The sequence below is a fragment of the Podarcis gaigeae genome (genome assembly GCF_964106915.1).
Source record: "Podarcis gaigeae genome assembly, chromosome: 5".
Taxonomy (NCBI): Eukaryota; Metazoa; Chordata; class Lepidosauria; order Squamata; family Lacertidae; genus Podarcis; species Podarcis gaigeae.
Window position 1 is genome coordinate 67,902,529 of NC_139681.1, and position 24,489 is coordinate 67,927,017.

General features: G+C 40.5%; 2 protein-coding genes across 2 annotated transcripts in view; one reads left to right on the forward strand and one right to left on the reverse strand.

The window, feature by feature from the left end:
- MRPS22 (mitochondrial ribosomal protein S22) lies at window positions 1–7,672 on the forward strand. Its single transcript, XM_083742147.1, has 8 exons — window positions 1–157; window positions 922–1,085; window positions 1,843–2,007; window positions 3,255–3,398; window positions 4,339–4,422; window positions 4,864–5,009; window positions 7,010–7,118; window positions 7,489–7,672. The coding sequence occupies exons 1-8, from the start codon at window positions 25–27 to the stop codon at window positions 7,579–7,581; spliced, it is 1,038 nt and encodes a 345-aa protein (XP_083598273.1). The 5' UTR covers window positions 1–24; the 3' UTR covers window positions 7,582–7,672.
- The window catches only part of COPB2 (COPI coat complex subunit beta 2), a 21,898-nt gene continuing 4,499 nt past the window's right edge, over window positions 7,091–24,489 (reverse strand). Inside the window, exons 4-22 of the mRNA XM_083742082.1 lie at window positions 23,204–23,330; window positions 21,830–21,978; window positions 20,998–21,144; window positions 20,556–20,655; window positions 18,992–19,134; window positions 18,558–18,757; window positions 18,264–18,374; window positions 17,753–17,841; window positions 17,553–17,659; window positions 17,231–17,374; window positions 16,183–16,313; window positions 14,805–15,012; window positions 14,429–14,539; window positions 13,292–13,506; window positions 11,633–11,725; window positions 11,365–11,545; window positions 11,184–11,252; window positions 9,925–10,014; window positions 7,091–8,138 (exon numbers count right to left, since the gene is read on the reverse strand). Coding sequence (XP_083598208.1) covers window positions 8,046–8,138; window positions 9,925–10,014; window positions 11,184–11,252; window positions 11,365–11,545; window positions 11,633–11,725; window positions 13,292–13,506; window positions 14,429–14,539; window positions 14,805–15,012; window positions 16,183–16,313; window positions 17,231–17,374; window positions 17,553–17,659; window positions 17,753–17,841; window positions 18,264–18,374; window positions 18,558–18,757; window positions 18,992–19,134; window positions 20,556–20,655; window positions 20,998–21,144; window positions 21,830–21,978; window positions 23,204–23,330 — 2,508 coding nt within the window. The 3' untranslated portion in view covers window positions 7,091–8,045. The remainder of the gene's footprint in view (window positions 8,139–9,924; window positions 10,015–11,183; window positions 11,253–11,364; window positions 11,546–11,632; window positions 11,726–13,291; window positions 13,507–14,428; window positions 14,540–14,804; window positions 15,013–16,182; window positions 16,314–17,230; window positions 17,375–17,552; window positions 17,660–17,752; window positions 17,842–18,263; window positions 18,375–18,557; window positions 18,758–18,991; window positions 19,135–20,555; window positions 20,656–20,997; window positions 21,145–21,829; window positions 21,979–23,203; window positions 23,331–24,489) is intronic.

Below are 24,489 nucleotides of genomic sequence, written 5' to 3' on the forward strand. Positions count from 1 at the left end.
GGACAAGTTCCGGGTCGCCGCGCCATGGCTGCGCTAGGAGCGTCTGGGTGCTTGCGGGGCCGGAGGGTCGCCGTGGCTTCGCTGCTCCTGAGGCAGCGGGCGCAGGGACGCCGCGCCGCGTGGGTATGCCGGGGCCTCTGCCAAGGCCCGGAGGCGGGTGAGTCTTTCCCTCGGGGTCGGATGCAGGCGGACAGGCTGCCCCCCACGTTGGGCGCGTGAGGCGACGCCGCGTTTGAAAGCGCCTCCTGTGGAAATGGCTCACCTGGTTGGGGCTCAAGGGCTAACCAAGGAAGCAGGTGGGCAGGCGGAACTTGCTGCTGCTGCTGCTGGCTTTTGCCGGTTAACGACCCCACCCCAATAAATGGGACGCTTAGGGGAAGGGGCTGGGCTGGCACCGATCTGCTGGGCCTGATCCAGGCATCTTCTTTGTGCAGTGAAAGAAGCATCTCTTCCCCCACCCCACCCTGTGCGCCTCTCCCACCCTCCCTACACTAGCCCACTAAAGTGGCAGGGCTCTGGCCAGGACGTTAGGGTTGCAGCCTAAGTCTTTTTTGTAAAACATCCAATATTGCAACCAAAAGTTAGTCCCCATGTGTTTAATGGGACTCTAAGATAAAACATGCATAGGTCATGCCTAAATTACAGCTGGCACCTTAGTATCGTTAAAGTCTCACTTCTCAAAACTGCATTTTTAAAACAGTATTTGAGCTGTTGCTTTCCTGCAAGACCAGAGCTTTCTGAACTTTTCACGTTGGAGATGCACTTTTTGGACATGCATTATTCCGCAGTGCAGTAATTTAGTTTTACTAGCAAACCAGAGGTTGAGCTAACCCCTTATAAGAGATATCATACAACACACTGCAGCTGACGCACTAACACAGTTTGGAAAGCTCTGTGCTAGACCAACCACTTGTTTTTCAGGGGAGAAGAAATCTGATGTTCCAAAACCTTCTTTTACGGATGAAAAAGTTCAGAACTTACTCTTCCAGATGACAGGACTGAATTTGCAGAAAGTCTTTAAGCCAGTAAAACAAGAACTCAACCCCCCGACATACAAGCTCATGACAGAAGCGCAGCTGGAGGAGGTATATTGCCACTGTTCAAGAAATAATATATATGGGTTTAAGATATGAATATATTTGTTAAGATGTATATGTTGTGGTTCTAACATACCAAGGTAGTTGCGAAAAAACATTAAAAATAATTTAAATTATTCAGAGCAATACAACGACCATATAATATACCTTGAGAAATGTATTGTTTATGCAGTGGTAATAATGAGCATGAATGTTGAAATGTTGTAAACAGTAACTGATTCAGAGTAGCCCTGTACAGCAGGAAAAAAATCTCTCTGTCTCATTTTGATCCAGATGGCAATCAAGTACATGAAAATTGATGAAATGTAACTTGAAGTATGCTAATGTGGTCACAACTCTTTAATATCCCAGGCACTTAGTTATGGGGCATGTAAATAAGTATTTCCATGAACTCAGATCAATAATAGTAGGTGCAGCTTGTAAAAAAAAATGTATCTGCTCTTTCATTTGTCACTTATGTTTTTATTAGTATTTTTGAACAATTATCAAATGCTAACATGTTTTGCCAATGAAATGACAACAAATAATAATTTTGGTGTAAAAAATTGTAGTAAGACATGCAAAAATATCTGAAACCTTTGGGTTTAATTGTCACCATTTCAATTTGCATATTTTTGCATGGCTAAACCATTTCTCCCCGTCCTTCAAAAACCTATATCTATCAAATATTCACACATTTTTTATGTTAGATGATTTTCCAATATGACATTTTCTGTGCAATTAATTACTCACTTCTTTCTTTTAGGCCACAAAAGCTGCTGTTGAGAAGGCTAAAGAGAGGCTCAAAATGCCTCCTGTATTAAGTGAGCGGGAGCCAATTAATGATGTATTAGCAGAAGACAAGATTCTGGATGGAATAGAACCTTATAAATATGTATTTACTGACCTAGCATACAGCACCCCTCACCGTGTGAGTCTGTTAGCTACCTTGTAAAAATATCAATGAATTTTACCCACTTTGCAGTTACACTAATAGACACTGTAATCTACAAGGAAATGCACTGTTTTATTGTATACACAGGATCACAACAGCAGCTGCTTCTGGAATCAGGATATGCAGTTTTAGGATAGATAGCTGGGTCTGGTTTTTTGCTTTTAAAAAAAATACCATTGATGGATTTGAAGAAAGGAAGAACTTTGCCATCCTTGGACACAGAGAGCTTTTTGCTCATGGCGTGTTGTGACACTATATTCTTGGGCTGGCCTATACCCTCTTGTAAAGTAGTACTTGATGCTTCTGAAAAAAACACTTTTTCTCCCTGGACCACTTGAATATTGGCTGAGTCTTGACAGACCACATCATAAATTTGTTTTTTGTTCTACAAATCCAAGCACAAAGCTCACATTTTAATAACTTCAGTCTGGCCTTTTTAATAGGATAGATGGGCCTGTTTTTGTGAGCAAAGATATGTGAAATTGTAATGTTTGTCAGCTTTATTCTCAGATCAGGTGCAGCATCCATCCTGCTGCTTCATTTTGAAGTATGCTGATGTTAGCCTTTTCACAGGCTATCACAGTAGAGATTGCAGACCACAAGTTTAAGAACTTGTGCCCTATCTGATCCCAGTTGTCCCTCAAGATACTTCCCATGGGGTCAACAGAGGCCTGAATCATTTTCTTTTGGATGACTGAACAGGGCTCTTGTCTCCTTTACTATATTCTTTCTATTGGAATTAAGTTTACACTTGAACCTATAGAATTCATTGCTACAAGATGCTGTGCCTCAAATTCACGCAGGATATGGCAATAAAGGGGTACTGGGTATAATAGCTAAATGAAACTAAAGAGAATGATTTTCCAGGTGGCAATATTTTGTGTTCTGACTAGCCTGTGAGCTTTCTTGAGACTATTGGCTGACTGTTGTTGAGAGAACAGTTGGATTAGCAGAACTGAACTAGTAAGGTAACTCCCATACTCCTAGCTTTTTGGTCTTTAAATCCCTTCCAAGCAGCAGTAACATCAGCTTCAGGTAAGCTGAACAAGCATGTTCTGTTTTCACTGTGAAGAAGACATCATACAATTTACTTTTTCAAATATCTTGATAGGAAGTTACTGAAAAACAATTGGCCTTTTAAGTTTGCATTGTTCCATATCTTATAGTAAAGAGACATGGAACAGATGACTACAAGTGCAGCTTACTTCTCTTTTCAATTTCAGGAACGCTTTATTGTAGTTCGAGAAACAAATGGAACATTACGCAAGGCCACTTGGGAGGAACGGGACAGAATGATACAAATATACTTCCCAAAAGAAGGGCGCAAAATTATTCCTCCAGTTCTATTCAAAGAAGAAAACCTTATGGTAAAAGCTAGTATTCAGCCTTGTGCAAAGCAATTAATCTTACTCATGTGAGCAATATGAGACAAATATATTTGGCCTACTGCACCTTTGCCATTGTCTCAACTTCCTTACCAGTATCCTTCTTCATGATTTCTAAATTATCCTTAGGCTATATGGCCCATTTGGAAACTCAGTTCTCTGTTTGCGAAACCATAGTTTAAAAGCTGGGAATGAGCAGTGAAAATACACACTCCATTCTCACTGTCTTCTGGTTTCCTTCCTGTCTGGGCACTTATTTCCTGGTATAATTAACCTGCAGTTTGCTATTATGTCCAAAACTCGTTTAATGAGTTTTACTTCCCAGAATCTTAAAGCACATTTTGAAGTTGCATTTAAGAATACAGTAATAGACTACCATGCTCAGTTTTGTTTTTTAGAGAAAACTGCAGTTTAATTATACCAGGATGGGATGAGGAAACATATCCTATCCTTTGCAGTCTATGGGAAGGTGGGAGGACTCAGAGGCTGGTAAGGAAGGTGCCTCATCGCTTACTGGGGTCTGGGAAGGTCACAGGAGGGCCCCGAGACCTGCAACCTTCACAGACCCCAGTAAGCAGCCCTCCCATCTTTTAGTGGGGGCACTATGCACTATTTTGTTTTTGCCCATGGACCCCCAGAACAGAGTCCTCATGTAAGTGGTGTAGTATAACAATCCACTATAGTATAAAAATCCAATGAAAATGAAGCTGATAAAACTACTTTGAGATCCAGATCTTTGACAGTGCTGGTAATCTTGATAGAATCTATTAAAGAACGGACCCAAAACATTTTTGCAACTGCTGTCGGATGAGAACCCTAAATTATTGCCATTGTTTAGACCTGGACTATTACTGTTATTGAGTCTGGTTTTTTTGATGCAGGATGCTTCATGTATATTTCATTCTTGTTACTATTGTTCTAGACGACGTTTCTTCAAGACCGCCATGAAGAACTCCTTGATCGTTGCCTTGTACAGTTTGAGCCAGATTCACCTGACTATATCAGAGTGAGTTGCCAACATTTGGGCAGGGAGTGTGGGGTTGAGACAGCTGCTGTTTCCAAAGGGGTAGTCATGTTTTTGTTGTAACAGTCTTAACTTTTTGCACATTAAACAAATTTATTATGGCATAAACTTTCATGGGCTGCAGCTGACCAAAGTGTTATCCTATATGCCAGATGGTATCATTCCTCAAAGTTGTTATCCCTTTGACACCACTGTTTACAACCCCCTTCTTACTTGACCCTGTAAGTTGGTTGTGTGTATACCTGCAACTCAGGATAACACTACATGCAGATGAAGTGGACTTGTCCATGAAAGGTAATGCTACATTTGTTTAGTCTTTAAGGTGCCCCAAGTCTTTGTTGTTTTTGCTACATACACTTATTCCGGAAACTTACTCAGGAAGCTATTACATTTAAGCATTATTATGTTTCAACTTCTGCACAGGTTCATCAGCGGACGTATGATGATATTGAGAAACATGGAAAATATGATCTGCTGCGTTCAACAAGACACTTTGGAGCAATGGTGTGGTACTTTACAAACAGAAAGAGGATTGATGGATTGCTGATAGACATGCTCCAAAGAGATTTGTAAGTGCTGTTTATTGAGTTACAGTGGTGCCTTGCAAGACAAAATTAATTTGTTCCGCAAGTTTTTTCGTCTTGCGAGTTTTTCGTCTTGCGAAGCACGGTTTCCCATAGGAATGCATTGAAAATCAATCAATGCGTTCCTATGGAAACCGCCTTCAGACCAGGTCCGGGGACAGTCTGTCCCCCGACCTCTTCTGAAGGCAGGGGGGGACAAGGGCTTTTCTTCCCACCCCCAGCATTTTAAAAAACCCCGGGACAGCAGAGGACTTCTCCGCTGTCCCGGGGTTTTTTAAAATGCTGGCGGGCGCCAGCGTTGCCACCCGCCAGCATTTTTAAATCTGTCCCGGGGCGATTTTAAAGCCCCCGGGAAGGCAGGCGGGGGGGAGCTTTCGCCCCCCGCCAGCCTTCAGAAGAGGTCCAGGACCTCCCCTGCCTGCCTTCAAAAGCAGTCCGGGATAGCGGGAACCGCTTCCCTGCTATCCCAGACCGCTTTTAAAATGCTGGCGTTTCTCCGCTCTCCCGGGAAGGCAGGCAGGGGGGAGCAAAGACTTTTGCCCCCCGCCGGCCTTCAGAAGAGGTCCAGGACCTCTTCTGAAGGCCGGCGGGGGGCAAAAGTTTTTGCTCCCCCCTGTCTGCCTTCAAAAGCTGTCCGGGATAGCGGGAACCGCTTCCCTGCTATCCCGGACCGCTTTTAAAATGCTGGCGGTGGGGAGCAAAGCCTTTCGGCCCCCGCCGGCCTTCCTGGACCTCTTCTGAAGGCCGGAGGGGGGGGGGGAAGGCTTTGCTCCCCACCGCCAGCATTTAAAAGAGGTCCCCGGAGATTTCCCTATGGGCTTTCTTCTTGCGAAGCAAGCCCATAGGGAAATTCGTCTTGCGAAGCAACTCGCAAACGGAAAACCGTTTCGTCTTGGGAGGCATTCGTCTTGCGGGGCACCACTGTAGAGTTATCTAGGTTCTTCATGGCAATATAGAATTTAAAAGTTCATATTTAAGCAGCCTGTCTGCTGAGATTAGTTGCACTTGTAAGCATGTGTTCAGGATCAAAGCACTGGCTGACTTTTATTCAGGAACTGTAGGCTGGGTTCTTAGCGATCATTAACATACTTTTAAAAAGTTTGCTATGAGACACCAGTTTAATAGTGTTTCCTGTCAATAATAGACTATGCCTAGCTAGCAATTCCTGCAGCTACTGCTTATTTTCATTTCCACCTGTATGGGTAGGATAATTAAGTTCCATTTATTATTTATTAAACTTGTATACCACCCTTTATATACTACTCCATACATCTCAGAGTGGTTCACAACATAAAAATACAAGAGAAAAAAAGAGAAAATACATAATTAAAACAAGAATAATCCCCCCCCCACACACATTTTATTATTATTTACTCATCCGAAACAGATTTTGGTGTCATCCAGGAATCAATTCAGTTTGAGTAAGGCTGCAGAACGTGATTCGAGTGTCAGGGTAAGGACAAGATTGGATTTTCCTGTGAAGCTGCAGTCCTTTGGAATAATCCCTTTAAACTTGGTGGAAAGTAAGACTTCTCCAATACATGTTCATCAGTGATGCTGGATAGTTTTACAAAGGCATTAAACTCTAGTGGTGTTGGGAGGTAACCCAATATTGAAAGGGGGTGATTTATATTGTAAAGGTACGTGTGTGACTACAGAACGCCCAGAGCAGGAGGTGTGTTGGAGAGGTCTTTCTACGATATAATCCTTACTGCTGGAATGGCTCCTATATGGGTCTGAACCCAAATGGAGACACTACCTGCACAGGTGGCAAGGGTGAAGCTGAGATCGGAAACCCACCTCTTTGAAGATATTTGCTCATAGTGGTGGCTTACATCTGTTAGTAATTCCTCAAAACTTAGTTCTTTTAGCTAGTGAATTTAATAAAACAACAAGCTAGTTCCAGTTTAATGTGTTTGTGTGGAGTACTAACTGTGATGGTTCCTAGAAAAGCAATTAAGTCTTGAATAACCTCTGTATTTCAGAATCGAGGACGCAGTAAGCTTAGTTACTTTGTATCACATGCTCCATCCTGATTGCCAGTCAGCGAAAGAAGCACACGAATATGACATCCAAGGACTAGATTTAATTAAGGTATACAAATCTTTTATATCGGCCTCTTTTCATGTGATAGGTACTTATCACAGCGATTTTCCTTTTTTGGAGTTTTGGGACAAGAAATATTGTACAGTTTTGTGGAAGCAATTCATCCATGGAACAGTTTGTTGAAAGGCCAACATTTCATGGAGCTGAACTTATCTTTATTCAGTGTTAAATAATTCCTATATGGACTAGAGACTGCGCAGCTTTTAACTTCATAACCTGTATCCTCCATTTCACAAAATGTAATTTAAAACAGTAGGCTAGTTTTGTCATTTTGAGGTTACCTGCTGGACCCCAACGCCAGTAACACAGCCAAAAGCTTGCTGGCTACCTAATTATTATCATTTACATTTTTGTACAGGTTTTTGTGAAGACAGAATCACAGAGAGCTGGATACATTGAACTTGCACTCCAGTCTTATCAAGCAACTACGCCTAGGTCTGCAGCTTCATAAAGAACTTACCAATCCACTTAATATGATGTTTGTGAGTGGAAGGGTGGTGTAAAATGTATATAGAATTCTGAATAAAATACTTTTTGCTGTATAGTGTATGGGAAGTAGCTTTAGTTAGCTTTTAAAGCACAGTTGGCCTGTTTTGATTAACAGAAATTCAGAGAATTTGTCATATCGAGTAGTTTTGTGGGTACAAGGCTTAGTAATCAAAACATTAAAAGGGAAACTACATTTTAAAAGACATTTATTACAAGGCATGGTCTTCATGTGACAAGAGCTTGGCATAGTATCTAAGGAGTTCTACACAACAAAAATAGATACTGCAATGCGTTTCACAGATCTAACCCTACTTACTTGATCCAGCTTGCATTTAAAAACCAAGCTTCTTTCCACCATGAAGACTGCAGTAAATGAAGTTTAGAGAAAGAAATTTGTAAGAAATTTGGTCATTTAAAAAAAAAAAATCAGTCAGACATCTCTTCATCCAAATTAATATCGGTAGTATCAATATCCTCCAGGTCTAAGTTATCCAAGTCTTCATCCAGCTCCAATAATGCCTGTGGCAGGAAGTACATAGAAGAAAATGGCTTACTAAATACCATGCATCTATCATTGCTAAAGAACTACTTACTGGGAACTACTTATTTTATTTCTGCAAGTTGAAATGCTCCAACTTTAGTGTGATACTGGACTATCCTGCTACCACCATCCTAAACAACTATGGGCCTGCTATATATATTTGCTTATTATAAAACACAGCCCCAAAATTTGGGTATAATAAGCAACTCTGATTTAAACCAATGTACAATCTGTATGTTGAAGGAAGAGGATGAATAACTTGTTTCTGACTTCATAAAGAATTGTGAAACCTAGAACACTTATCCAAACAGGGCCACTACACTCTGAGCAATGGCGATTAAGGAAGTTTTAGAGGCTGTATAATGGGACAGTATTTACATTAATATTACACATTCCACAAGCAGAAGCAAGTTTACTTAGGCAGTAGAGATAAGGATGGGGCAGGGTTTGGTACAGTACAGCAAGTCAGCAGCAAGATTAAAACGAGGCTATTGGCAAGATTGGTTTTATCAAAGATACCCTGTGTTCTGTTAGGATAGTCACAATCTCTGTGACACATTGACAATGAGCTGCATCTGAATAAGGACTTCCTTGAGAAGTAGGTTTGCGTGCTGATAGAACGACTTTAAGGTTGCATCCACTGCTGTCACATATGAGAATGGACTTCTGCTCGCACAATGGGACTTCACTGTCTCCTACACACTTTCAATCTGCTTCAGGACTCTGGAGCAGAAATGGGGGAGGAGGAGAGGAATGCAAGTCCTGTGGCACAACTGGAAACCTACTTGGTGCAACACTGGATTCTGTCCTAAAGAACCAAAACCTAAGAAGCTGAATGGAATAATTCAAGTTTTTATGCAGCTAGGTTCAAGCCTGAAACCTATGGCTTTTAGATGACAAGATAAGGGGCAATATCCAACACTAGTCATACTCTGGGCATGACTTAAGTCCACTGACTTCAATGGATCTACTGGGAATATGACTAATCTTGGATATCATAAATACCTATCTTGCTGGAAAGAGGGAACGTTCAGTTTTGCAGTCCAACTTGATCATGGTGTATAAACACATTAGGGATATGTGGGAGACAGTTGAAGGAAGCATTCTTTTTAGCACACACTCTGCAAACAAGCTTCATGTGCCCAAGTTAAGATCACCCATCCTAAACAAAATCTGATTGCAGCCAAGAGCATGCAGTAAGAATGTACTGTGATGTACTGATCAGAAATGTAAACAACTACTAAGTTTCTATATTAAATTAAGAGGAAATCAATCCAATAGCAAACTTTCCTAAAGAGATCAGATTAACATTTAGCTACACTCTGGTGAAAGTGTTATTTTCTCAAGAGCTCTCAAGTACAAATCTGATCTCAAAGGAAAATGTAACATAGGAAAGTGAGCAAAGTGGAGGAAATTGCAGAATGGAGTTAGCTTGTCACTGAATTGTTTTATGCAGAATGGAAATGTAATGGTAGAATTCTAGATTGTCTCACTCCCCAAATGATCTGCATTTAATGTTCGTACATTGCAAAAGTAACTAAACCAAGCTTAACCTCATGTGCCAGTTTATTACATGGAGGGAGATTTGCTATCGCCAGTCTTGAATCTAATGCTCTGCTGACTTACTCTTATTCTGTATAGCCTGTAGAAAAAGTCTAATTTTGAAACTTCCAATGACAGTTTGGAACAAGAGATATAAGGATTGCTCCTCGGATTAGAACCTTCCCAGCTTTAGGATTTTTCATGGTGCACTTGAGCTTTTACCTTTTCATCTTTTATTGTTTCAATTGGGTCCTTCCCTGCAACCGGAGGCACTATCACAGGCTGAGGAACTAGTTCTTCCTCTTCTGAATCCTTATGACGAAAAAGGAAATATTTAAATATTTGATAATGCTCATATAAGGAAAAACTGGATCCCGTTCTTAGGTTGCATAACCCAAAGAAACGGATTCAGCAAGAAAGCGTGTAATATTAGCCCTACACAAAAGCAAATTCGAGAGAAGGCAACATATGGAAAGACTATGTACCGTTTTATTCCATTAAGACATTGTTCCTACAATCTTACCTATTGCCCTTAGAACTCCTGATCTAATTGACACTCGCCCTGTTCAGATGACATACCAAATAATGACCTGGTTGTGACAAAAATAAACTCTAGTGAGCTACCCATCTTTCTAACACACACTCAATAGGGAAGGAAGCTTAAAATGTCTGGTTATATTTAAACAGGTACAGCTTTGTCCTAACCACAGTTAACATACCAGGATCTCAAAGCTAGTTTCAGATCCTAGTTTATTTGAATTAACTTTGGTTGGAACTAACCACAGTTGAACATAGTTAGATGTAATGGAAAACTGCAAAATGTTCAAAACTGATCAAAAGCTTTAAACTTCTATCAGGTTGTTGGAGCAGAGCATTCAAGCCTGAGAATTCTCATTAGAGGAAACTAGTTTATTGTGACATGAACCAGGTCTCTCATTCCTGGAATGTGCAACATTTGCTCGCCATTCCTTTCTTACTACCCTTCCTTTTCCCTTGCTCTCAAAATTTAGTCTAGAAGGACAATCTTCTTAGATGTTGTGAAGTATATGTGGATGGCCTCATAAAGCGATAAATAATAAAAAGAAAACTAAGAATTTTAGAGCTGTTGCTCAGGGCTATTTCAAAGTGCTGAAAGCAACTGTGATGGGAAGAAATGCAGCAATGTTCAGGCAGACAACCAATTTATTCAGACACAGAAATCAGGAAAACTGACAGCAACATAATTATCTGCATGTGCCTAAGTGCCAATGCTATCCATAATGGTTTCTATATTAAGGTAACATGGTATGAAAAGAACACAATTACAGAGCAATTGCTTATCACCAAAGTAAATGTAAAATATAAATAGGACGGGCAATCTAAATGGCTCAGTTTTGTTCTTTTAACACAGTCCATAAAAAGCCACAGTCTACACTGTGGAAGTAAGGATTTTGAACATTTAGTGGAGATAACTCTTACTCCAGAATTTCATTACCACTGACCTGCAATGCTTCCCCTATTTTGGGTGTGAAACCTTTAGCTTCTTCCAGTATGTTTCGCTCTTCATTTGGCTACCAAAGACAGAGAATATATCATGTGAGTAGAAACTTTTGTTGACACTAAATAATTCTCAAGGTCGCGCCAGATTCTATATGAAACTGTTCATAACTTGTATCTACTTACAGTGACTAGGGGATATTTATTGGCTGGCCGCAAATCAGTTTGTGTTGTCTTGATGTATTCTTCAGCAACAAAAGCTTCCTTTAATCCAGGGAACAAATTTTCATATTCTGTGGGATCGGCAAGCGATTCTGCAGCTTTCTGGTTGACTTTAGAGAGATTTTCTCTCCATAGTTTTACAACCCTATCGATGGAACAGATGGTCACTGCAAGCAACTCCATTATAAGCAAAATGTTTTTTACAAAACACACACTAACACTTCAAAGTTACCTTGAAACTTGGCTTGGCAAATATGTTCGTGCTAGGAAAGCAGCTTCTGGCAAGCGTCCGGTTTTAATCAACAGCTCAAGACAACTGTCAAGCCTACAATGGTACATTTAAAGAAAGTCACATTTTCATTTGTTTGGGTTTGGTTAAATAAAGCAAAAATAGAAGTAAAATCTAGTTTTTAAAATGTACCCATTACTGGAGTATAACACAAATGTGACAATAGTAATAATCAGAGGATTATGCTAATAGCAAACCATCGTGTTCAACGTTACTGGCAATGTGGTTTTAAAGGCTAATGAATGTCTAATGCCCTGATCATATGAAGCAACTACATAGGATCAGGCATAAAGCTGCTAAGGTTACTTAGAAGAAACAGGTTTTCTCTTATACCATCTTGGCTGTGAGTCCTGGAAGACCTGCTCCCTGCCTTGCAGGCCTTTTTCCACCTGGACTGGGAGGGCAAGACCCTGACTGACTCCAAGTACAAAAACTGAGGCTCTTGAATAGATTCTTGGACTGGGGTACTGTTTAGGGGCTTGGGGGTGTTGCTGTTATTTATATTAATTTTATCTTTGTTTTAGATTACAATTTATGTTGGGAAACAGTTTGATTTGCTTGTGTACCTTTTGATGTTTTATTTATTTTTTATGATTACTTTTGTTACATTTGTAATTATGTATTTTTTCATGTTGTAAGCTGCCTTGAGCATGGTTTTAACTATGGAAAAGTGGCATACAAATAAAATGATGTATGTAGGTCTTATACTGGCACTGGCAAGCAGCTTTTGATGCTATTGTGCCAGACATACTCCCTGTGCCTCTTCGTGGTATATAGTTGTGTTATAAACAACGCAGGAAACATAATTAACACCACTGTTACCTCCTGTAGACCATTCTTAGATTTCCCTCAAATCTAAGACAACCAAAACTAATAGACTGAGAGTATACAGGACATTTGCATAGAGAGGTTCTATTGCATAGACAATGGATAAATTCTGGATTTTCTTTTTAAACAGCTTTCAATGTTGGATCCTGCACACATGCATGTTTTTACTTTCCATCTTCGTCTTCCCTCATAAGTGAATCCATTCCCTTGCACCCACACCCTTTCCCGTGTCCATTTAAGTCATGATCCATTTTATTGTCTTTCCAATACTGGCTCTCTCAAAATTAAAGGATTTCATTGACCTTCTTTCCCTATTGCTTTCCATCCCCCTTCCTCTGTTTCAGGTACTTATTAATAACTTTTTATAAATAACAATAATAATTTTTAAACTGCCCACTCACTACTGCCATTGGTTCCTGGTTTCTTCTGATCAGCTGCTAACTCAGACAGTTAGCCTTTGGCTGCTCTGCAGAATGACCAGTGGTCAGATCTTTTGTCAGTCAACACAACTCAGCTGTCTGAGCCAGCAGCAGCAGAAAAAGATTACTACTGCTGAGTGATTCAGAAAGCACTGTAAATCTGGCAAAGAAGAACTAATGCCAAAGCAATTTGGGGGCAGTTCTCTGTAGGAACAAGTCAAGTGCAACAGTAGGAAACCACATCAGCAAAATAAAATGATGATGATGATGATGATATCACCGTCAAAAATTTGCCAAGGGTGTGTGTGCATTCAGTTTGGGGATTAGTATAGATGAGAGATTATTTGTTACTTACTTTCCTTGCAGGAAGTAGCTCATAAATGCGACATTGTTCTTCCCATCTTTTTCTGCCCCTTCGGCCAGCTTGTTCACCATGCTGGTATTTCCTGAAGCTGTGGCCAACAGCAGTAAGCCACCGTAGTCTTGCGCATGGTGCAGGCACTCTTGGGCAAGGCCAAACTGGCATTTACTGATAGCAAGCTCAGCCAGCTGCTTCCACTTCTGCTCAGACTGCGTAAACAGAGAGCAATTCCACATCAGCCATGTTTGGCATTGTTCTGAAGCCTATTCAGACTAAATTTAGCCCAGTTAGGTTTTTTTATCTCAGCTTTCTCATCTATAGTTCCTCACTTGCAGTGAATGTTTCATTCAAAGCACATGGTCATGCCTTAAGAGAAGATACTTATTGCACTATTTTGACACCCAAGAACTATGGGTATGCCTCTTCTAAAAATTAACTCTTGGTTAGCCCACAGAAAACTTCTCACTGCCTCAGTATTTTCAAACTATGCTCTGTAAACCATAAACTATGAACCTGGGTAGATCTTGAAACTATCCTAGACATGTGGACTATCTTATACCACTGAAACATCATTCGAGCAATCTAGTCAAGATACTCCAGATAAGCAGCAAGACAGAAAATATATTTTAAAAAACACTTGAATTAAGCTGTTTGCTGCTGTCAAAATCTGGGGAAAGCTATCTTGCTCTCGCTTCAGCATGACAGACAGAGATCATGTCAAATAATCTTGTTTAATGCTTTACAATAATATAAAAATCAGGAATTCTATAACTTCAGTGGGCAATCAATATTTTGCACAGATTCCATTAAATTCAGTTCAGCCTTGACACTAAACAACCAGGTTGACTTTGCACCTGTATGTTGACATCCATTTGTCTCGAGAGACAATGGAAGAATGCCCCTTCGAGGGTAAAGTCAAACCACTGGAGAGTTACAGCACCTGCTGTGGCTGCAGAGACTGATACAGGAGAGACATGTTTTATTGCAGGTGGGACAGATGTAGGTATTCCGTTTTGCTGCTACAGGTGGACCTTTATAGCCAAAACATTTCTTTCATACGAAACTATTCTTCTGCATCTTAACATGGCCATTGGTAATTCCTCCTTTGTTTCTAAAATGGTGTCGGCATACCTCTGCTTCCACTGCAAGCTGATATGCAATCTTAAGTTCACCAAGCTGAAGAGCAAGCTCAAAGCGGTGTTCTGGGTCTGTAGATACTGCGAGTGCTTGCTGTTTGAAGCCCTGAATATTATAGTAAAAAAAGGCATTAGTGAAGGAATCTTCTTAGCAAACCACAGCAAAAATTGATACACAAATACATCTCCCTTTTTATACAAGCCCAAAAACACACACCATGATTATTTACTTTGTATTTAAGAGCATTTAAGTGCCTAATAGGTATGTCCACCCCTGCCAAATTAAATTTGCAGCCACTTCCAATTCCAGTATTGTAATCTATATTTGTTGACCAAAGATTAATTTGATAGAATGTGACAAATGTTTTCACCTGCTTCTCAAGGAAGTGTGCAACTCTGGTCCTCTGTTCCTTTGGAATTGTGGGAAGAACTTTGTCAGCCATACTGAAGTCTCTCCTCATCACGGCAGTTTGATACTCTAGCACCGAGACTAGCAAGGAGTAACTCACTATGTTCAGTTCTTTGTCACCAAGGTAAAGTCTGTTGTCTTTGGGGATATATCCAAGTAAATACATTGTCCTTTAAGGAAAGGGGGTGGGAGAGAGAGATTGCATTCATTAGAATAACTTCAGTCCGAGAAATCATCTGGCACAGCAATCCTAATGTGGAGCAACAAACAGCAAAGTGGCAGTTGAACCACCACATCCCAAGCTCCACTGGCTGGGGAAGATGGTGGTGGGCTGGTTCTTCAGTATATTTAGTGCATCAGATCCTGGCTGGTGTAGCAGAGAGGACCCAACTGGGATGCTTTGCTTTCCACTGCTGATGGAACAACAGCTGGCAGCAGCTTTCTACTAGCATGGGCAATAGCAATGGTCTTACAACCCCCAGCACTCCTGCTGGCCAGAAGAGAGCCATTAACATACTATCCTAACCTGCACTCCTCTGGCCATCAACATCACAGTCCTTAAGATTGCACGCTGAATTATCAGGAAATTATTTAATTCACTTGAATTGGACTGATATGCTAAGGATATGCTAAGTCTCTATCAAACTGTGAGTATGCTGAGGTACAGAAACTCCAGATCAGTGAGGAGACCAACCCCACCTCAAAGGAATTTTATTTCTGAAACTCTTCCATTTCCTTAAGTAGTAACACACTGGAGATAACAGCAGTGATGGATAGGAAGAATTTATGTCTTAGCACAAGTATAGAGAAACTTTGGCCCTCCAGATGTTGCTGAACTACAGCTCCTATCATCCCTGGCCATTGACTGTGCTTGCCAGGGCTGCTAGGAGTTGTAGTTCAACAATGTCTAGAGGGCCACACCTAGCTTAGTAAGTGATCTTAAAGTTTAGCCCACACCTGACTTAGTGCCATATCTAAAAGACAAAATAATCTTCAAGAAACAGGTTACATGGGCAACACAAAAGCTATGCTGCTGGAGCATCCCACAGTCAGATTTACACTCTAAATAGGTTCTTGCTTAAGGACCACATTTCTGCCTATCACTGGCACAGTAATTATTTCTTGCCACAGAACTCTGCTCAATGTGCATTGAACTATCAAAGTAGAACATGCTACACTTAATAGCAAAAATTTCATATTTTACTTTGCCAAACCTTTATTAGGCGTTACAAATATAGGCCATCATAAAACCTCCATATAGAAAATTTTAAAATATATGCAAATAAACAGGTAATTTCATATCAATTAGAACTATATCTGATGAATAGCTGAACACTCACCGGTCCAAATGTGCAATGGTGACGATTTCTCCTCCAACGTAGTAGTTCAGTCTGTTCACAGAACTGGTATAAATAAAACAGTCGCCTACCCATAACCCCGTTTTCACAATCTCTTGAATTTCACCAAGGACCTGGAGGAACAAAGGTGTTTAGGCTTAGGACAATCTTGTTTACTAAACTCTCCATAGGCACTGGGTCCATTAAAAGAGTTTAGTTATATAAATGGGTCAACTCCATAGGCTTGGTGATGAAGAGTCCCATATTAATGGAAGTTCAGCTTAAAATATAAATCCACCAAAAAACCCTCTTCTACTACACCACAGATAAGATTAACAAAAGTTCAAATTCCCTATTCACCACAGTTCCCTTAGTAGTGGGATATGGTACAAGAAGTTCCATGTGACATATATGTACAAAGTAGCCTAATGATCTTTTAAAATCCAGCAGACCAAAGCTCATTCACTAACTTTGTTGTCAACAAAATATTATGAAGCAGGAATGTGACCTTCCAGCTATTTTTGGATTCCAAACTCCCATTAAGTTTAGCCAGCATGGCCAAAGGTCAGAATGACAGGAGCTGGGATCCAACAACACCTGGAGGGCCACAGGATCCCCAGCCCTGCTCTATACAGATCAAGACAGCTGTACGATTCTTATTTACATGAAGCCTTATTAACATATTAATATGGTTCCCTTGCTGCTGATGTTTAGGAGAACAATTAAATTGTTTCTTTTTCAATTAGGCTTTAGAGACCTCATAAGTATTTAGGTTGCTATCAGGTTATATTGTATTATATTGTCTATTGCATATCATTTTACACTGTTTTTATTTTTATTGTATACCACTTTGATTTCCTTAAAGAAAACAGGATCTAAATTATTTAAAATGACTGTGTGTGTCCCAAAGCTAATTTTCCAAGTCAATCCATCTTGTCAATTTCCACATTCTCCTTATATCACATGGCTAGCCTGTTACTTGACAGCAGTATAAATGGTTTAAAAGACAGAATCAGATCCAAAAAGCCTATTAATCAATAAGTGTAGTTACCTCAAAGGCATCTTCAATGCCATCTTCAGTGACTCCCTCATGTGTCTCTTGGGCTGTTGCAACTTTTTCAGAAAGGTACTTCAGAATGAAGAAAGATTCTTCAGTGGCTATGCAGACGAGCTCACCAGAATCAGACCAAAAAATCTACATCAAAACAATGCAATAGCCTTAATAAAGACAAATTAAGCCTATATTGTGGCACCAAAAGAGATAGAGCACACTAGTTCTGTTTTAAGACTCTGAAAGTTTCAGAATTAACAGCAGCTGACCTTGCAAGGTAAGCTTTAATTAATCAGCAAGTTGCAATTGGAACAAAACTCACATGTTTGGGCTGGATTTCAATTCTGCGTATCAATTCTGTATTTTCCCAGTCGTAAAATGCCAGGCCATTGACAGATCGGACACCCAGCAAGAAACCACCGTAGATGCCTTCAGGGGACACAAGCAGAAGAAATTAGAAGCTTTCTGGACAGTGTTTAAAACTAGCTAAGATGGGTACAGATGATAAAATGCATAACGTGCCTTCTGCTCCAAAGTCAGGTTTAAAAGACTTCTTCTCTTTGAAGTTTTTAAATATCTTGACACTGCTGTTGCTTTCCCTGATTGCATACCTGCACACAAACAAAAGATTTCAGTAGAACCAAGCTCTTATTCAGCAAGATTAACAAACAAGGCCAGGAGCAGTCAATACTAGGCACACTGGCCATATAGATCCTGCCAATGTTCTCTTGCAGACTTGTATAGACAGGTTATTCCCCTTTTGCCAAAACAGCTGTGAAAGGACGGCTGGAATAAGGCTTAAATTAACTGGATGCAGTCCACAGGCCATGTGTCCTTGCCTCCAACTAGGCCATAAACTGAATTGGGATGCAGCCACTACAAAAACTGTTGGTTGCACATTTTAGATTTCATACTGAATTTAAAAAAACAACAACAGCAGACCAAAGAGCTATGCAAAGACGATTGCTGTTCATACTCCAAAACAAAGCGTCATAATATTAAACAAAATGTTAAGATTAAACAAAGGACTTACTCTGAAGAATCATGTGCCCATGCAAACTCTTGAGCAGAACCAAAACTTTTGTTTCTTAGTGCCATAGCTGTGTAAATGATGTATTCACCATCCCCACACACTACTACAAACCTGTAAGGTAGTAAAAACAAAAGAAATGTAAATTACAGTATGCAAGGAAGGTTGTGTAAGACTTGTAAAACTCAGAAAAGCATGATCAGAAAGATACACACATACAATGTTTCTGGTCCTAAACAGAATTTAAAATTAATGAACGGGTTTAAGTTTTTATCTTCAGAAAAAGAAATCCCTTACCGCCCATTGGGATTGTGCTGAATAGTCTGAGGATATATTTCACAACTGCCCATATCTTTCACAGCAAGTGGCAGTCTCTCTCCGTCTTTGATTTCAGCATCCCCCATTGCTTTCAGATTAGCTTGCTGAATTTCTGAATGCTTAGCCCAAATTATCTTGCCATTAGCATCCATTGACATGGCTGGCTCTTCACGGCCAAGCTAGCAAGGAAGGAAGCATGAGGAGAGTAGATGTATACAATAGTCAATGTAACTAATAAACCAATTTGCTTAAAAACCTTTTGACATTGACAACCAACAGTTAAGTCTCCAATGCAGTATTACAAATAAGAGTGGTGTCCTCTATACTGACCCCAATTATTTAATAAAAACATGCAAAGTAATTATTCCACTAGTGGACATCTAGCAGAGTTAAATATTTTCTAAGGCACATACCTTAACAATGATGCTACCTTCATCATATCCCAGAGCCACATTATTTGATCCTCTCAGGCTCGCCACACACCACACCCTTTCCATGCCATAATTCAGAGTACTTTCCAAACGGTAAGTGCTTGAATGCCAAATCCGAACAGTTCCTATGCAGTGGCAGAGTTATTGCATTCAGCATTACGCAGATACTTCAAAGGGGGGGGGGAGGAACCCAACCCCTAATCATGATCATTAATACACTGTTTCATACTCTGTGCAAAACTGGGTTACATAAAGAACAAAGAATAAAACTATAAAATAAAATGCAACAAATACCTAAACTGCACAAATTGCCTAAATGCATAAAGGAGCAGAATCATAATGAAATAAAAGAATGAAAGCATCATCAAAAACTTTTCTGAAGATTTAGGTTTCCCTTGTCCACAGAAAGGCAAGTAGCTATTGGGCCAGGTGATTCCACATGGGTGGTGCCATACCTGAAAAAGCTCTCTATCCTGTTCTCCCCTGCAGGAGAACACAGCAGGATAGAACCAGCACCTTGAACTGGACCCAGAAACAAACAGATACTCAATAAAACTTGCACAACTGCCCTCTCCAGGTGTTTGTAACCTGTGTACAATACATTGGGGGCGGGGCACAGGAGCTGTGGGGACGAGAACAATAGATCCACCGCCCCTCAGTCTTCTGTTGCCTTCGATGAGTTCGAAGGGGGCATATTCTGGAGCGGGAAGGCTCCCTTGTACCTGTGGAGGCTCCCTGCACGTTTTACAACTGTGTAGATAACCATCACGTGTGCAGGAGGTTCCCTGCTTCAGATAACTGTCCTCCAATTTGTGGAGGGCATCAAAAATGATGAGGGGGCGTGTGGTTCTAGCAGCACCCCCTTTTTCATTTAAATAACTTACAAATGCCTGAACCTAACTATCATCATAGTTACTGCAGTCCCAATTAGAAGTAACTGCTGCATTTTGAACCATCTGTAGCTTCTGTACATTTTTTCAAGGCAGTCTAACAAGAGATACATTAGAGGGACGTTGCCATAGCATGAATGACTGTGGCCAGGTCTGCCTTCTTCAGTCTTTTTATAAAAGGTAAGTATTTTCAAATCAGAGTATTAAGCATTTGTTTATCACTTCTCAAACATTTCTAACTGAGAAGAATTTAAATCTGCACAATAGAAATATCTCTCATGGAACAATTCTACCCTTCTTGCATTTCATATTTATTTATTTGTAATTATACCCCCTTTAAGCCTTTGTGCTTATTAAAACTCACAGCCTCTAGGTATATTTCACTTTTGTTTACAATGCTCCTCCAATAAAGGAGCTGTAAATGAAAACAGTTCACAAAGAAACCCATTAACAAGCCTACACTTTGGGCTCTGCAACGCATCTATACAAACTATAACAGGACTATTTCTAATTGTCTCAAGTAATTTGTAAGCATCTGAAAGAAAAAAATGCTCATGTCAAGCTTTGGTGAGATGTTAAGTTCTCACTGCTACAGAAAACCCCCATAAGGAAATAAACTGGCACTCTAAAAAGAATTGAGAAATGGTTGACTTTACCATCTTCAGAGCCAGTGATGATGATGGGAAGCTCAGGGTGGAAACTAACGCAGGACACATTTTGTGCGTGACCCTCAAGAGTTTGCACACATGTTTTATTCTGCAAAGGGAAAAAAAGAAATGAAGCTGTGGATACAAAGACTTGATAGCACTCTTTAACATATGATAAATGTTATAAACTATAAAACTGAATGACAGTTACAAAGTACCTAACTAGACCTTTCTGATGACGACAACAACTTTATTACTTATATGCCACCCATCTAACTGGGTTGCTCCAGCCACTCTGAGTGGCTTCCAGCAAAATATAATAATCTTCAACTGAAAACGGCCAATGAAAAAAATATTCATATACCTGATTTAAAAAACACAAAACCATAACATTTTTGCTTTTTCAATATTATGCAAATAAATGGTATAGGAACAGTAGGACACAACATACCTGATAGTCCCAGATCTTTACTAGGCGGTCATCTGCTCCAGAAATTAGGTACGGCTTATCACCTCCACTGTAGTAATCAATGCAATTTACGCCTTTCTCATGGCCTTCCAAAGTGAAGTTGGGTGATGAAGAACCAAGCTGCCACACCTTGCAAGAATATGAAAATGATTGGTGACTGGGTCTAATGAAACCCAGGAAGCCCTTTTCAAACTTTCACATGTCACTATTGGCTAATTTCATGTGTTTAGAACAGAAGACAAAGGGAGCAGTATAATTAGAAGCTTGTGTTAAATCCTGGGGCATATTTTGTCCCATCCGAATTCTGTGTGATGACATTTACCCCTATGATAAGAAGATCAAAAGGTAAACCCAGGGATCACACTATTTTGAGCACAATCTACACTACAAGTGTATCATGTGCACCAACCTTTGTATAGGATGCATACTGGTGCGGATAAATTAAAAAAATCTTCCCAGAGTATTAAAATGACTCAAAATACAGTTTATGCTATATCCTCCAAGCAGCTGTTAAGCACCTACAATACGGTGGTACCTCGGGTTACATACGCTTCAGGTTACATACTCTCCTAATCCAGAAATAGTACCTTGGGTTAAGAACTTTGCTTCAGGATGAGAATAGAAATCGTGCTCTGGCGGCGCAGTGGCAGCAGGAGGCCCCATTAGCTAATGTGGTGCTTCAGGTTAAGAACAGTTTCAGGTTAAGAACGGACCTCCGAAACGAATTAAGTACTTAACCCAAGGTACCACTGTATAAGAAGAGTATTTCACTTTAAATTTAAAATTCTGATTTTCAAGTAAGAAATCACTCTACCTTGATTGTTCTGTCCAAGGAGGCACTAGCAAACTGATTATTATCCTTAGGATTTATGACAATCTGCATCACATAATGAGTGTGCCCTTCAAACACTTGAGAACAGGACCATTTTTTATCCCAGTCCCACAGCTTAATAAGCATGTCATCTAGGAGAGAGAGAAAAAATATCATCCATTATGCACTTCATAAGCACCAAAGGGAAAGAAAAATAGTGATAACCTAATACTATTTTTCTTTTGTTTCCCTGAACATCTACCTGAAAAGTTCAATATGGCTGAAAAGCTTATCTTTACAAAATCACTTTTCAAGAGTCTACTCATTCTAGTGATATCAAATTTACAGTAACCTGTTTAGCAGTCCCACTCTCCTCTGTAATATGAAATATGCCAGCGGGACTGCATCATGCCTAAGTGCCATTGATCTGACAGCGCTCCCTTCCTCTTTTCCCTAGACATAACCTGGCAGAGGGTGTTTGTCTCTGATCCTACCTGGCCCCCCAAAAAGGTTCACAGCTAAGCCCCCTCCCCAAACTACTGTTATATTCAGATGTGCCATAGGAAAGCATGCACTGTTTCTCTTTCAGATACTGAGTTGCTGCTGTTTGGTCAAGTTTTATTCTTAATCAAATACGTCTATGACATATTCTTTCTAGAGCATGGATGGGAAATCTGTGGCCCACCAGATGTTGTTGAGGTGCAAGTCCCATCATGGCTGACCTTTGGTCATGCTAGCTGGGGTTGATGGGAGTTGAAGGCAAGCAAAATGTAGAGGGCCCCAGTTTTGCATCCCCATAATGAGAGTTTTATGATGCATAGATATGCATCATCATCATTATCAGCAGCAGCATACATTTAAATTCTTTGAGGTTTGACTACATCCTACCACAGTGAACTGGATAACTGAATACAGATGCTTGAGAACCATAAATACTTATGTTTTGTAAGAAGAAACTGGGTTTATGTTAAAATGGGACTACCATATAATGCAAAGATCTGGGGAACTTAAGATATAAAACAACATAAATAGGAAGACTATGAGACAATAAGCCAGCTAATATGGAGCTACTTCTAATCAGGGATGACTAACCTGTGGCCATCCAGATGCTGCAGAATTACAACTCCCAATAGCCACAACCAGCACGAACAACAGTTGTGCAATTATAACTTGGCAACATCTGGAAGGCTGTTTTGTCAACCCTGTTTTATAGCTTCCGGTAGGATTCTGCAGCAATCTTGTTACAAGTTCTGAAGTCACTAAAATATTTGCTACTTCAAGGAGGTACACAGCTTATTTTCTTACAAAATTCTAAAGATGCTGCTAAAAAAGAATAACTCATTAAAATAACATTTAGTAATAAAATTAAACTCTTACCACTGCTAGTTAGAATGAAAGGTTGTGTAGGATGCACAGCAATGCAGCGGATATAATCTGAGTGTGCTTCAAACATGTGAACCCTTTCCAAAGTGTTGTAGTTGAAAACCCGAATTTGCATGTCATCCTATGAGAAAAACCCAATAAAAATCAGCTTCTCTATAAATGAAAACTGAATTTCCATTTCCAAATAAAGGATTGTATCTAATGCTGCCATTCTGCTTGTGTAACAGATTTCTATTTGTGCAATAGAGCTTTCCCTTCTCTCCTCTGTGTCCCACCCATGCACTCTCAAAACCTGCTCCAAAGAGTTGGGGGACTCTCTAGAGCAGATTGCGGAGAAGTGCAGGAACAGAAGGGAAGTCCCACTGTGTGAATGGAACACAACTCACAACTTTATTGATTTTGATCTTGCATTGTTTTTATTAAACTTGTTTCTAAGCTTCTTCCATACCTGGGTAAGGTAATTGAGAGAGCGGTTGCTGAACAGCTTTGTAGGTTTCTGGAGGAAACATTGGCATTAGATCCATTTCAGTCTGGTTTCCGTCCTGGTTTTGGGACGGAGACGGCTCTGGTTGCCCTAACAGATGTTCTCCGTAGACAACTGGATTGAGGCGGGTCAGGACTGCTGATCCTTTTAGATTTGTCGGCAGCCTTTGACATGGTCGATCATGATCTTCTGGACCACCGCCTTGCAGACGTGGGGATACAGGGCATAGCCCGTAACTGGTTGTGCTCTTTTATCTCTGGTCGGGGGCAGAGGGTGGCACTAGGGAGGGAAATGTCGTCGCGCCACTCCTTGGTGTGTGGAGTGCCGCACGGCGCAATTCTCTCCCCGATGCTTTTTAACATCTTTATGTTGCCCAGATTATCCGGAGCTTTGGGCTGGGCTGTCACCAATATGCTGATGACACTCAGCTCTATCTGCTGATGGATGGCCACACTGACTCGGCCCCGAACACACTGACCAGATGCTTGGAAGCTGTGGCTGGATGGTTTTGTGGGAGCCGATTGAAACTAAATCCTTCGAAGACAGAGGTCCTATGACTAGGTCGGGATGGCATGGGGATGAGGGACCAACTCCCTTCTCTTGCGGGGGCCCAATTAGTGCCATTGCCTTCCGTTAAGAGTTTGGGTGTATTCCTTGACGCCTCCCTTTCCATGGAGGCGCAAGTTACAGCAACAGCCAAGGCGACATTTTTCCACCTTCGCCGCATCAAGCAGTTGGTCCCTTACCTTTCCCGCCCCGACCTGGCCACAGTGATCCATGCGACGGTCATCTCCAG

Coding starts and splice junctions, on each gene's coding strand:
- MRPS22 (XM_083742147.1), top strand. CDS start 25: ATGGCTGCGCTAGGAGCGTCTGGGTGCTTGCGGGGCCGGAGGGTCGCC. Junction 3,399..4,338: donor TCAAAGAAGAAAACCTTATG/GTAAAAGCTAGT, acceptor CTATTGTTCTAG/ACGACGTTTCTTCAAGACCG. Junction 4,423..4,863: donor ATTCACCTGACTATATCAGA/GTGAGTTGCCAA, acceptor ACTTCTGCACAG/GTTCATCAGCGGACGTATGA.